Source organism: Daktulosphaira vitifoliae, unplaced genomic scaffold (genome assembly GCF_025091365.1).
Source record: "Daktulosphaira vitifoliae isolate Bord-2020 unplaced genomic scaffold, ASM2509136v1 Scaffold_3, whole genome shotgun sequence".
Lineage (NCBI taxonomy): Eukaryota > Metazoa > Arthropoda > Insecta > Hemiptera > Phylloxeridae > Daktulosphaira > Daktulosphaira vitifoliae.
This window is the reverse complement of record NW_026099574.1, coordinates 6,812,033-6,826,390: the sequence shown is the minus strand read 5'-3', so window position 1 is coordinate 6,826,390 and position 14,358 is coordinate 6,812,033. Positions and strand designations below refer to the sequence as shown.

At 28.8% G+C, this 14,358-nt stretch overlaps 1 protein-coding gene across 3 annotated transcripts in view; it reads left to right on the top strand.

The window, feature by feature from the left end:
* Nucleotides 1-7,627, top strand: part of LOC126903066 (uncharacterized) — a 28,668-nt gene extending 21,041 nt beyond the window's left edge. For all 3 annotated transcript variants that reach the window (XM_050681016.1, XM_050681018.1, XM_050681015.1), the window contains exons 4-8: nt 1,799-1,846; nt 2,046-2,096; nt 4,484-4,547; nt 4,679-4,755; nt 7,022-7,627. In XM_050681016.1, coding sequence (XP_050536973.1) covers nt 1,799-1,846; nt 2,046-2,096; nt 4,484-4,547; nt 4,679-4,755; nt 7,022-7,555 — 774 coding nt within the window. In that variant the 3' untranslated portion in view covers nt 7,556-7,627. The remainder of the gene's footprint in view (nt 1-1,798; nt 1,847-2,045; nt 2,097-4,483; nt 4,548-4,678; nt 4,756-7,021) is intronic.
* The last annotated feature ends 6,731 nt before the right edge of the window (nt 7,628-14,358 follow it).

Sequence of the window (14,358 nt, the reverse complement as noted above, 5' to 3'; positions counted from 1 at the left end):
TTTTTTCAATTTTTAAGGGTAATGTCTTCGACTAGATACGATTTGTGATCTTTTGACGTATTGTTGAAAGAAATCCGTTCGGTAAGAGCTGAGAAAAAGTAGTAACAGACACAAAAAAAAAACACATAATAGTAAAACCAATACTTTCTCAGCTTCGCATCGAAGCTAAAATGTAAAAAATAAAATCAAGAATTTTCACACAAAAGTAGCATTTGGTAGCCATTTTCATCACAAAAACAAGTCTAGAGGTCAAATTTTTTTTTCCATAATAAAGTACATTACATTAGCTTTAATTTTAAATATATATAATAATGTCAGACCTTCTAGAACACTTTCAATAGTTAAGTTGAAAAAGTTAATTTTTTGTGAAAAAGCTGTTATTTTAAATCCCCCCTATGGGCAGGTAAAGGTTTTATCATGACGGTCTTTTGGATACGCTTAAATTGAAAACTCTTAAGTTGTACTAAATGTAGATTTTGATTTTGCGATAATACCATGCTTTTCAGAGGAATCTATTAGTGTTCGAGATTCCTAATAGGATTTGAGAATTGAATGAACCGAACACATGATGAGATTACCATGTTTATAATTATATATATTTTTAAATATTAATTAAAATGCTCATCACTTTTTTGCGTCAATTAATAAGAGTAGATTCTGAAAGGACTTTTATCTCTGTCTCTGAATTTGATCTTAAAACTTTCAGATTAATTCTAGTTTTTTAGATAACCGCTAAATAGTAAAAAACAGGTTCTTATGTAATTAATAACTCATTAAAAAAATAATTTTTAAAAATCAATGGGCTACATTTGAGAAACACATACAAAATGTAAGATCTAAAACTTATGTTTAATCTCTTACACATATCCTTCAAAACTGATTTTGGCGATATTTTACAATTAAAACTGATATTTTCCACATAAAATTTTTTGTATTTACGCTTGTAATTATAAATTCTTTATGGCTGATAGGATATTTTAAAAATAGTATTTANCCTCTTTTGTATTTACGTCTGTAATTATAAATTCTTTATGGCTTATAGGATAATTTATAAGTATTTAAAAAATGTAGTTTTTATATTTTAATATAAATAGATACTGATATAAATGCTGTTAATATTGACAACATATAAAAAACTCTAAATTTTGATATTTTAACAATATTTTTTAAAAATAATCTTTAATTCTAAAATTCAATATATTTTAAAATAAATATATGAGGCAATTCTATATAGTTTTTGCCAATGACAATATGCTTTTGTTAGATATTAATATATCATTATATAACTGTATAAGGTATAAGAATGAATTCAAAAACTACTTAATAGTTGAGAAATTGAGAAATATATGTATGAAAATAAAAACACCAAAAATAATTTTTTTAACATAATTATTACTTTAAAAGAAATTGAGTAGCTAATATTTAAAGGAATATTTGGCTATTACTAAAATTTAATACTAAATATTTCGGTAATTTTTTTAGGATAGAAATATTAAAAATTTAAAATATAATCTTTAACATAAAAAAATATAAACAAAAACAATCTTTCTTGCTAATATTTTCCCATAATTTTTTAGCTACGACAGAAAACATTCTTTTCTTTACAAGTCATAAGAATCATTAAAACCCATTTGTGAGATTTATGATTTTTTTTTATAAAACTTTTATAAATATTTAATACTGTTTATATGAAGTTCCCGATTTTGCTTCCCTAANTACTGTTTATATGAAGTTCCCGCTTTTACTTCCCTAGAATTTAATTCAGACTTAATATTTAGATTTTTGGATATCATTTCAGAGTTTTGTAAATGTGAAAAATGTTGTTGCAGAAATTTATTTGCGTCAGGTAAGTATCTTGATCATAAATGTGCTCAATAATAGAGTGTAGTTATATTTTTTCTTATTTGTAACCTTTCTATCGACAAAGTTTTGAGCTCGCACCTTATTATAACAGTAATAATAATAATAAGTAAAATACTCTAAATATTTATTGTATGTAATTTTAGTAAAAATATAAAAAGTGCTTACATTTTATTATTTTTTAGGAGAATTATAATAGCAGTCAAAAAAATGAAAAAAAATTAGAGCTTAAAATTGTATGTTATTTTTATTATAAGTGTGTAAATTTAAACACATAATTTTTATATATATATATATAAAGCACGTAATCGTTACAAAATATCTACAGAGTAATTTTTTTATAATTAGCCACTTAATTATTCAAAAAATAAATATAATATTGAGAATTTGATTTTTGATTTCTTTTAGTTCTATGCTTTAGTCACTTTATTAGGGTGTCAACTTTATTCGTTCATAATTTATTTTCATTTATTGAAATTTGTATACCTTTGGAGAGAGGAGGGGTGCCTTTATCATCAGTCATAACTTTAATGATAAGGGATGAACATGAAAAATACTTTACGGTTATAAATTGTCTAAAACATGGAACTAAAAGAAATCACAAGTAAAAGTCTCAATATTATACATGAATAATATTATATAATTTTATGTATTTATTGTTGTTAAATTAATAAAGTGGTCAATAATAAAAGAATCATTCTATGTAATATATTTACTTTTTAAATAACTTTAGGAAATATAGTTACTTAATTATACAAAACCACTAGTGTTATTCCATCAGTACAGAAAAACATTATCAACTCAGTCATGTGTCAATATTAGTCCAGTGCTTATATTACAATTTTTCAAATAAAATAAATGACACAACATTTTAAAGTGAAACACTATGTTTGAGAGTTAATGTATCGTAACTTGTCAACAGTAAATAACTCATATCATTTTCATTACACCATTAAGATGTATCTTTTAACGTCCATTGAGTAGTTGTATGGGCTAGCCCTTCCAAGGGGGGAGTATGTTGCGACGAGTTACGTGTAGCTTCGTTTAACTTCCAACCCATGAAGAGAAACCAGTTTTACACATATAATTGAGGAAGTCGTTCGCTGACCGGTGATAGTCGTCAGCTTATTAATAATACGTAAAAAACGTAATGACTAACAAAGATAAAAGATTCTTAGAAAGAATATCATTGGGCTAAAATTGATAGTTTGTATATAACAGATGTGAAACGTGTGTCAAAGATGCATATCAATACTCCTAAGTTAATTTTCAAAGTCATAAATAAAAAAACCATAACACAGATTGATAAGCATATAGTGACTATCTTAATTGGCAACAAATATGTATTGCATATCAATATTTTTTGTTAATGATATCGGGTCCAGTGATATTAACGGTCAAAATAGATAATTCAGGGTTAACGCAATACTGAACTAACTATAACTGGACTGTGTTAAATTTAATTCGAAATCAAAAATATCGATCTCTATAATTTATAAAAAATCCAGGTATATTATTGAACTAAAAAAGTTATCATGAATGTTTTTCATGACATATTTTTAATAATCACTGTAAATAATTTCACAAATAAGTGGGGAAGTCCGTTAGTATTGTAGTTAGGTAAGGGTGAGAGTTGTTAATTTGGACAAAGATAAAGTTGCGCGTGCAGCCCAATTGCACACTATTAACCAACCGGTTACTTGGCCGATCGTAAAGATGGTATTATTGTCAACGTCATGATTCCCTAAACACATACGCCTTTTTTTCCTCTTTTAATTGTTAGGTTCCTTTTATTGTTTATTATGATAGAATGGTATCTTTATTTATTTCATAATTGATTTAGTTGTAATTTGAATTTTTATTTTTTAATCATTCTTTCCTTACTCAACTGTTATTGTATTTAAATAATAATTTCTTTTTATAAGTCATGTCGTTATTGTTTTAGTTGTGTGTTCTGTTTTGTAGATGTAATACTTTATGTTACCTTAATTTAATATCGTTGTTTGTAACTATTTAATTTATGATATTCATAACTGACCGTTAAGACGTGTCCAAAACTCATTGTCATTACACTATTGAGATGTATCTTCTAAGGTCCATTAAGAAACAACTGTAGCCTTTCCAAGGTGGGAGTGTGTTGCCGCGAGTTACGTGTAGCTTCGTTTAACTTCCATACCAAGAAAAGAAACCAGTTTTACACATATAAGTGGGGAAGTCGTTTGCTGACTGGTGATATTCGTCGGCTTATATACCAGTAAACCAGTGGCTTATATAAACCAGTGTTTGGTCACATCAGTGCCACCAATAGTTGTCCCGCGACCTTTGCGGTATTATGACGGTATATGTGAATACGGTGGATTTATCCTGCGTGTGATTGATTGTATAATTATTATCTTATTATCTATTATACATATTATCTTAATAAAACTGCTGCGGTTCATTACGACTTTTCGAAAACCAACAGAGAACAAATATTTTAATCTGAAAATCATTTATTTTATATACCAAAAGTTTTTTTCAAATGACGGAGGTTATTTAAAAATAAGATTCAATTATGTTTTTGGGCTTTTTATATCATATAAAATCTTCCTTTTTCATTAATTACTGTTATTTGTATTTTAAGACGTTCAAAGAAGATGACATAATTTTAGATAACAAAGAAGACCGTGAAATTTGCTCATACAATGGTTTGTATAGATCATGTTGAATAAAATCCGTTTGTTATTTGTTAAAAAATTTTACTTTATTATTAAAACAAAACAGAAAAGCGTCATAATATATTTAAGAAAATTAACACATGAAATCATTTTATTTATAGAAAATGGTACTATAAGATTGAGGGAAATTATTCAAGATTTGGGTTATGATATTGAATTTAAAGTATTTGAAAACATTGTGAGTTTTAATTGTTTATTCAAATTTAAGTTTCAACCTTTCACAAATATAATTTAAATTAAAATAAATGCTGAACTCATCACGGAATACATACGAATGTAAATACAAATCAATACAAATGAATTTTTTTTTTAATAAATTTTTTTTAAATTAACACCAATAATAACTTATTAAAAATTATAAAATTATGTCATAGATCTTAAATGGTTATTTATTTTATATAAAATTTGCATCTTTTTAAGCACATGAATACAAAAAATGGTAATTAATTCGTGATGAGTCCTACATAAACGACAGATATTTTTTTGTTTATTAATAAATCATATAATAATTATTTAAAATTAATTTTTTAACTATAAAATTAAAATCTCGTAAACCTTTTTGAAATTTATACGTAGCATTTATCAAAATAAATAAGGTGAGAAATATAGAATGTGGATTAAATGACAAAAGTAAAAAAATTTTACCTTAACCAATAAAAAACTCTATTACAGTGACCCCGTCACTTACACTTCTAAGGCATAGTTGACATACGGTGGATTAAGATACATTAATTAACTATTAAAATTATTAATTATTTTAATTAGTTATTAAATTATATGGCATAATAATTATTATCATACATAACCATGATAACAAACCAATGAAAATATTATGTCCATTTTATCAATAAGGTAAAGTAAGTATATGTCAAAACGATGTTAATAGAGATAAACATAAATTTTGTGTTATATTTAAAAAGTTGTTAGTGTAGATAAGAATAATAGACTATGGTTTAAAAGCAGTGTAGAAAATGAAGAAACAAATTTTTTTATAATTACAACAACAATTTGTATATTTTAATCTGAATTTTGACTCTGTATACAGGGTGGCCCACCACTCACTGACAACTTAAATAACTTTTGATCCAGTTAATATTTTTAGTTGATTTTTTTTTTAAATAATAGTTATACGTTAGGTCTATAGCTATATCTCAATAATTAATTTTTTTACATTTTATTAAAAATATTAATTATTTTTAAATTTTAAATAAAATGTAAAAAAAAAATCTAAGATAGCTATTTTGTAGAGTAGAATTTAAGAAAAATTTTAGTAAAAAAATATCTTATTAATATTCAGTAGTAAATATTCTGTAGCGTTTTGAAGTTTGTGAAAATTTGAATTTTCATGTACTATTTTACGGTATTAAACATTGAAATACGTATTGAGAAAAGGACAGAAGAAAACGCTATCTTTTCAATATACTTTTGAATGAGAGTGATAAGTAATAATTGCCTTATCTAATTTCTTATCATGGTATTTATGCCAAGTTTGTAATGTATACACACTATCATCATATGTATACACAGTAATCATGAAAAGATAGCGTTTTCTTCTGTCCTTTTCTCAATACGTATTTCAATGTTTAATACCGTAAAATAGTACATGAAAATTCAAATTTTCACAAACTTCAAAACGCTACAGAATATTTACTACTGAATATTAATAAGATATTTTTTTACTAAAATTTTTCTTAAATTCTACTCTACAAAATAGCTATCTTAGATTTTTTTTTTACATTTTATTTAAAATTTAAAAATAATTAATATTTTTAATAAAATGTAAAAAAATTAATTATTGAGATATAGCTATAGACCTAACGTATAACTATTATTAAAAAAAAAATAAGCTAAAAATATTAACTGGATCAAAAGTTATTTAAGTTGTCAGTGAGTGGTGGGCCATCCTGTATATTAGCTTTAATTTGTAGTATGATAAAATATAGGCATATATACTATATTGTATGATTGATTCATTGATCTTTACATTTTTTCTGAAACAATAAAATATATAGAGAACTTTTTTTTAGTTTTTTTGAACTAGTATTTTTTGAAGTGAATATATATTTTTTAAATCCATAATAAGTTAAAGTTTATCAAATTTACTTATTCTGATATTACTGGGTTCTTTTTAAATATATGTCAGTGTTATTAAAGTAACAGTTGAAAAAATATTTTAGTTTAATACCATTCGAGTTTTAATTTATTATAATTCTACTGTAATAGATAGATTAATCGTTTAACTAGTGGATCTATTCAGCACTAAATTTTTTTTGACCCAATTAGGAACAGCTACTTATGGTGTGAACAGAACCCTTATACAATTTTTTTGAACATAATTAATGCTAATTCCTATGTAATTGTCGAGCTATAATATATTCATCATAAAAGCTAATAAAAAACAAAAATACAAAATTAATGTTCAATTTTAATTTTATATTTTACAGAAGAAAAATAAACATTTAATACCTGAAGAAATAGCAAAAAATAATATGTCTGATCGATCTTTAAAGTATATGATCTTGCTATCTGTATATGCCTTTAATGCTATAATAATTCAAGATTTTTCAAAATCATTTTGGGGACAGTTATTAGAAGTTTTTAAAAAAATACAAAAAGTTATGCTTATATTGGATCGCTATAATGTTATACATGACTCCATAGACCAAATAATACATGCAAAGAGTAATAGTCTGATTGAATTAAAAGGATTGGCAGAAGAATGTGCAAAATATTTTATGAAATATGAAGAATTAACAAAATATGATTTTAAATATGAATATACATCTTCCGATCTTTACGATAATCCCATACTACCACAAGATTTAATAAATAAATTATTAAAAGGATTTCCCAAACATCAAAAAAATGAAAAGTCATACAATTTTCATGATGTACCAAAAGATTTAGATAAAATAATGGAAAATTTAGAATTAATTTTTAGTTTAATTCACGCAGAATATAACACAATTGTTAATTAAATTTGTAACTTTTCATAAATTATTTGAATAGGGTATAATTTTGGTTTTACATAGTAAATAAGTGTGCTATAATCTGCTTACATTATTTATGCAGATTTAAAATAATAACAAATACATATTACCTTCTTTTTATTTATTAAATATTAATTAAAATATAACTTATTAACATAGTGATATAAAATATACTATATTATAAATTCATAGTGTATTACAATAAGCAACCAATAAACCCAACCCAACAAAATTCGTACTTTATTAACTTTATCTTACTTTTAATTATTCTCAATCCCTTTCTTCCAAGAGCTTATCTTCACATCTCTAGTCTTTGATTAATTTTGTCCCTATTTTCTCCTATTTACACTATATCTCTAGCGAACAACATTCACCAAGGTGCCTCACCTTGTTCTTCTCTAGTTATTTCATCCATCCCTAAAAAATATAAGTAGGGGCTTAATCAGAACTTTGATGCGCTCATACTCTTATCCTAAAACCTTTGTTATACCACCTATACTTTTTATCCTGGTATAAGTGACCCTACACATATCCTCTATTATATTAATGTACCCTTTCAAGTCTTCTTGTCTCATTAATGACCACTTTAAGACCTCTCCTGGTACTCTATCATATGCTTTCTCGAGATCTATAAATACCATTAGTTTAGTTTTAGTTTTAGATATTATCGAGGTGGACATAATGCCCATGCACTCAGACCTGTTGGTCTATTGTGAGCACCTCATTCCGAATTGTCTTGATTCGGTTTACCCACCTAAGTGTTATCACCAAAGTGTTAATACATTATCAACCATAAATTCACTTCTAAAGATGACCAAAGAGTCCTGTCTTTCTGGCGAAATTAAGTATCTCTCTGAGTTTTAGGTTTTTAATATCTTCTTTTTCAGGAAAAGGTTTATTTAAGTAGTTTGATCTTAGTGTGGACAAGGCTTCACATAGTTGTCTGGCGCATAAAATTGGCTCCATCTTTGACATTCCAGACAAAAAACAAAACTGGTTCTTTGTAACTGTTATTTTGTTCTCTTATTCTTTTGTATATTACCTTTCCCAAATATTGATACTATGACTTATAAGCTTTATGTTTCTTTATTTCTATATTCTTGTATGTCTTCTTCGCCTTTAAATATAAGATATTAAGATATTTAATTTAATTTTTTTAAAAATAAGTTTTACATTTTCTATTTTATAAGTTAGTTATGAAACTTCTAGTGTATAAATCCCTTATAAAACCCTTTTGGACCTATGGTCTACAACTATGGGGTAATTTTTTTATAATTAGCCATTTAATTAATCAAAAAATAAATATAATATTGAGAATTTGATTTTTGATTTCTTTTAGTTCTATGCTTTAGTCACTTTATTAGGGTGTCAACTTTATTTGTTCATAATTTATTTTCATTTATTGAAATTCGTATATCTTGGAGAGAGGAGGGGTGCCTTTATCATCAGTCATAACTTCAATGATAAGGGGTGAACATGAAAAATACTTTACGGTTATAAATTGTCTAAAACATGGAACTAAAAGAAATCACAAGTAAAAATCTCAATATTATACATGAATAATATTATAATAATTTTCTAATAAAATAAAAGACTCAACATTTTAAAGTGAAACACTCTATTTGAGATTTAATGTATCGTAATTTGTCGACAATAACGTAAATAAATATAGTTTATAAAAACTAAAAAAACACGCTTTTAAAGCACATCGAACTAAAAAGTTAAAAATAATTTTTAAAATAAATTTAATATAATAATGAACAAAAAATACTAGTATTATTGTGATAAAATCGTCGGGCGCTCAATATACAAAAAATATGACACAAAACACTCACGCTTTTAACATAATAATACTAGTATTTTTTGTTCATAATTATGTTAAATTTATTTAAAAAATTATTTTTAACTTTTTAGTTCGATGTGATTTAAAAGCGTGTTTTTTTAGTTTTTATAAACTATGTTTATTTAAATATTTTTTTAAATAAAAGGTTTACATTTTATATTTTATAAGTTAGTTAAAAATGTATATTGAAGAAATCTAAAACAATGAAGTTTGTACCCTTATAAGAGATAATAGACAAACCTAAAAAAAATTTAACATTTCATAAATTAAGAGATAAATATTACTCAACTAAGGCACAGGATATATTTCTAAAATTATTATTACTTTAGGAATAATTTATTGGTCAATGATAAATCGACCACTCTTTAAAGTTAATTAATTAACATTTTAAATAATTTTTTAATAATATTTCACTTGATTTTTATGTAACAGTTTTTTACATTTATTAATTTCACAATTTTGTATACAATTATTTATATTTCTAATTTTAAATTAAAAGTAATTACAGTGCATTAAGAATTAAATAAATATAAATTACAGCATATATTAGTCAAAAATAAAATTTAAATAAAAAATTTTAAACATCTAATGAAATATAAGAAACATTACTGCAAAAAAAAGAATAACTTTAATGTAGAAAAAATGTGCTTGAATAATTTGTACCGAAAATTATTAAATTGACATAATAAACAGCAAACATTTTATAAATGCAATTTATTTACTATACTAATGTGTGATAAATAAGTAATGTAGAAAAATAACCCAACCGGACGGTCTATTAATAACAGAAATTTTAGTATATTAGAGCTACAAATTCAAACAGTTGTTTTCAGCAGACGGTCAGACATTTAAAAAACGGCGACAAAATCAAATTAAGCATATGTTAATAAGCAAACACACTGGTAACGTGTGATATTCATAAGCGTTACGAATGAATTCAACACTCCGTCCCTTTTAATTATATGGCCTTATAGAAAGCAACGTTGCCAGTTTGCTTATGAACTTATTTCTAACCCGCGGGACACGAAAGAAGGAAACTGAGTAACTATTAGTAAAGATAGGATTTCTACTATGTTACCATTTGACCACCGAGTTATGTAATGTACATTATTGACACTTTAATTTTGTTCATCCGATTATTTGAATTTGTCGCTTTTACTACTTAGCTCGTTTGACTTCAGTATTAATTTTCTCTAATATCTTTCCTTCGAATTCAAATTAATCAATGAATTTGACGCCAATTTATTGTTTAGTTTTTAATTTAGTATTCTACAATTCATTTTTGTATTATATTAGTAATCGGATATTATCATTACACATTTTCGGTCACATATTTCTATTCGCCTAAGTAACATAAGTTACGAAGTGTTGTCCTAAAAATTATTATCAGTCATTCATTTACTTTATTTAGTTGTCTATTTAATGATCTATTTAAAAAAATTAAATTGATAATATTATAAGGGGCAGAGAGCATATCTATAACATATTTAATCTATAACTTATTTATCAAACGATACAATTAAAAGTTTTTCTTGGTCCATAATACAGTAAACGAAAAACTTTTTAATGTTTAAGCGTAATAGAATAAAAGAGGACAAACAAATTTCATAGTACTGAAACTCATAGGTGCGTCAGGTCGGTGTAAAATAAGTGCACGAGACGCAGTTTATATTATTCAAGCAACAGTTGAAGCTTAATGTCTTTTTATAAATAAGTGTTCAGTACATATATGCCGCAATGCTATGCGAATTGATCGGGCTATCTTAATAAAAAAAAATTTGAAGTTGCCCTTCTATATATGTTACTGTGCATTGGGATGGATAGATTTTACCAACTCTAAATTTAATTTAGGGCATTGGTTACCAATTGTGATAACTAGTGAAAATCTAGATTATTAATTAGTATACCGAAACTGAAAAAGTTAACGGAATATGAACAAGCTAATGCTTAAGTAAAATTAAAACTATATTAAAAATATTATTAATTTAAAAAAAACTAAAAAATATTAAACTCAAAAGCCACAAAANTTTATCCGGGCATCTCAAATGGATTAACTAAAATATTTAAGAATTTTGGTATTACTTTGGTAACATCTAAGAGTAATAATTTAAGAGATTTATTAGGTAACCCTAAAGATAAGGTAGATGAAGGGGGGAAATCAGGCATTTATAAAATACAATGTGAAAGTTGTAATAAATGTTACGTAGGACAAACAAAAAGAAATATAGGGGTCAGGTTTAAAGAGCACTTAAGAAATATTAAAAATCAAGAAATTGAGAAATCTCCAGTGGCTGAACATTTATTGACACATAATCACTCTATTAAAACCATAAAACTAATTAAAAACGTAAATAATTACAAAGAACTTAATATCAGAGAAGCAATAGAAATGTTTAAAAATAAAAACAATTTAATTAATTGGGATCTTGGCCCACTGAAAAATTCATTATTAAACTTGTGTAAACTGGCAAAATGTGATAATATTACTTAGTGATAACGTCACTAGGTGATAAGGTCACTAGGGGTATATAAGGGAGTTTTTCTAGTCGGGGTGTCAGTATGTGTTTAGCGTTGATAATGTAACATTGTTTCCGAAATACGTATCCGCGACTTTTCATTAATTTTTTTTGTGGCTTTTGAGTTTAATATTTTTAATATTTTTTAGTTTTTTTTAAATTAATAATATTTTTAATATAGTTTTAATTTTACTTAATTAATTAGCCACAAGTGATCAATTTTTATTATAAGCTAATGCTGTTTATTGTGCGTTGGATGATTGAGGCTTATTAAACATAGTCTAAACTCTATGTTGTGATAATACCGCATCTAATATAGAACGTTTAAATGATTGGTGTCCTTTTAAGCTCTAAAAAATTACTAGAGCAAAAATTTAAGAAAGACTTATTGTTTTTACCAACGCCGTCATATCAATGAATTGATTTTACGCGGTGTTTTCGAAACTAAACTACTTCATGATATTCTCATGTTTCAAAAATTAAAAAAAATTGCAATAACATTGTTGTTTCTAATACGACCTGTGGAATAGATGACGTCGAATGTTGCTTTGCACTTGAAAATTTACAAAATTATATTTTCCAGTTTTCTCTGGTAAATAATTGCTAGAGTTATCTATAATTTTTTTTAAATGGTGACTCAGATAAAAAAATAAAAATACAATCTCCTGGAGCCATGCACTAAGCTCATTGGATGAGCAAAACAATATATCCATTTTAAAAAATTGTAGTTTCCTTTTCATTGAAGAGTAGTATTTAATTTTTTTAACGTTTCCATATCAATATTGACGGTTTTTATTTACATGGGAAAAAAATTACGAGGTAATGCGGACGGGTGACCGATCAGGTGATAGAAGAGCAGGACCGAGTGACGTCGAGGCCACTTTTGACGTCGGCCTGAACCACGTCGTTGCCCTCGCTAGAACTGTGGAGGTCGAGGGGAGTTTAATGAAGGAGGTTCCGAAATGAAGAAGAACCGAACCTTGTGGCACTCGAGTATTCGTTGAAATACGACCGGATCATTCAGCAGAAGTATGGAGGTACGCGGAACGCTTCCAGCGCTACGAGGATGTGTGATCATCGCACGGAGTTGAAATCGTGCCGAATGTCCAGGCAATGTTCATTGCGGGCAACGCAGAAGGACGGTCCGTTCTCGGCCCTCACGGCCTACTGACAGAACAGGGCAGGCACCATTGCCCACGCGTGCAAGGGACCGGACCGGTCGAAGGCCTGCTTCAGGTGTAAGAAGGAGGGGCACCTCTCCAAGGACTGCCCTGTTAGAAGAAAAAAAGAAGAAGGTCGTGTTCTTAACCCGGCCAACAATGGAGAAGACTGCCTACCCCCACCTCCACGTGGTCCAACCCGGGCAACGGACCCTTTAGTAGGGTCCGGCTAACAGGGTAGGCTACGCCGTGCTGGGATTCGGCTCTAGTGTTAACTTGGGCCGGTTCACAGCGCGATGGTAAGAAGAAGCGAAGGCGACGTGTTAATCCTGTAGATAAACAGGGTAGCCGTGAAATAAGCATTTAAGGACGAATAAGCGGTAGCGTTTGAGTGAGAACGGAGAATTATGGCAACGCAACCAGTGAAGTTAGCCGCTCACTGGCCGGAGGGACTGGCTATGAGGGCAACCCCCTCAAATCATATATATTTAGGAAATGGCAACGAATGGAGTTAAAGTTACTGCATCAGTACCTTTAACCATAAACCCCGTGATTGGCTGCAAGAGCCTGCCTCAACACTCCTGCATTTGGCGTGTATTCGTTTGATAACGACACCTGGTGGGTACAACCAACACCAACCGCCGGCACTGGGGCATCTGAATCCCCTGATGCGTGGCTGCCTCTGTCTCAGGCATTCCGCTTCCTCTTTCTTTAATAAGACGGATTCGGCGAACGCCTGGACGAGCCTCCACGCCTCCCGGCTCCTCAACCGTGGAGGAGTGAACTTGTACCTGCCCGTAAACAAGACCGCTTTGTTCAGGCTCACCGCCACCCCGAAGCCCTGCTCAGTTTTGGCCCTGAGGGCCAAGTCCCTGAAGAGGGAGGCCGCATCGTCCGTCGACCTCCCTCTCCTGAAACCATACTGGCCCTCGGCCAGTCCGCCGACGATGGCCAGGTGAGCCTTGATCCGGGTGACGAGCAGGCGCTCGAGGATCTTCCCCAAGTCGTCCAACATGCAAATCAGTCGGTACGACGTGGGGATACCCTCGGGCTTGTCACCCTTCCTCAGAAGCACCAACCTGGCCTTATTCCACCTGGCGGCGAATTCACCCTCCAAGAGGCAGCGATTCAATATAGCGCGTATCCAATCCGGACGAGGTCGTTTACCAACCCCCACACCCGGTTTGGAATCGCGACGGGGCTAATAGCAGTATTCCGACCTCGTAAGCGCGCCACCGCATCGGCCATCTCCTGGGCGGTGAATTCCTCCGC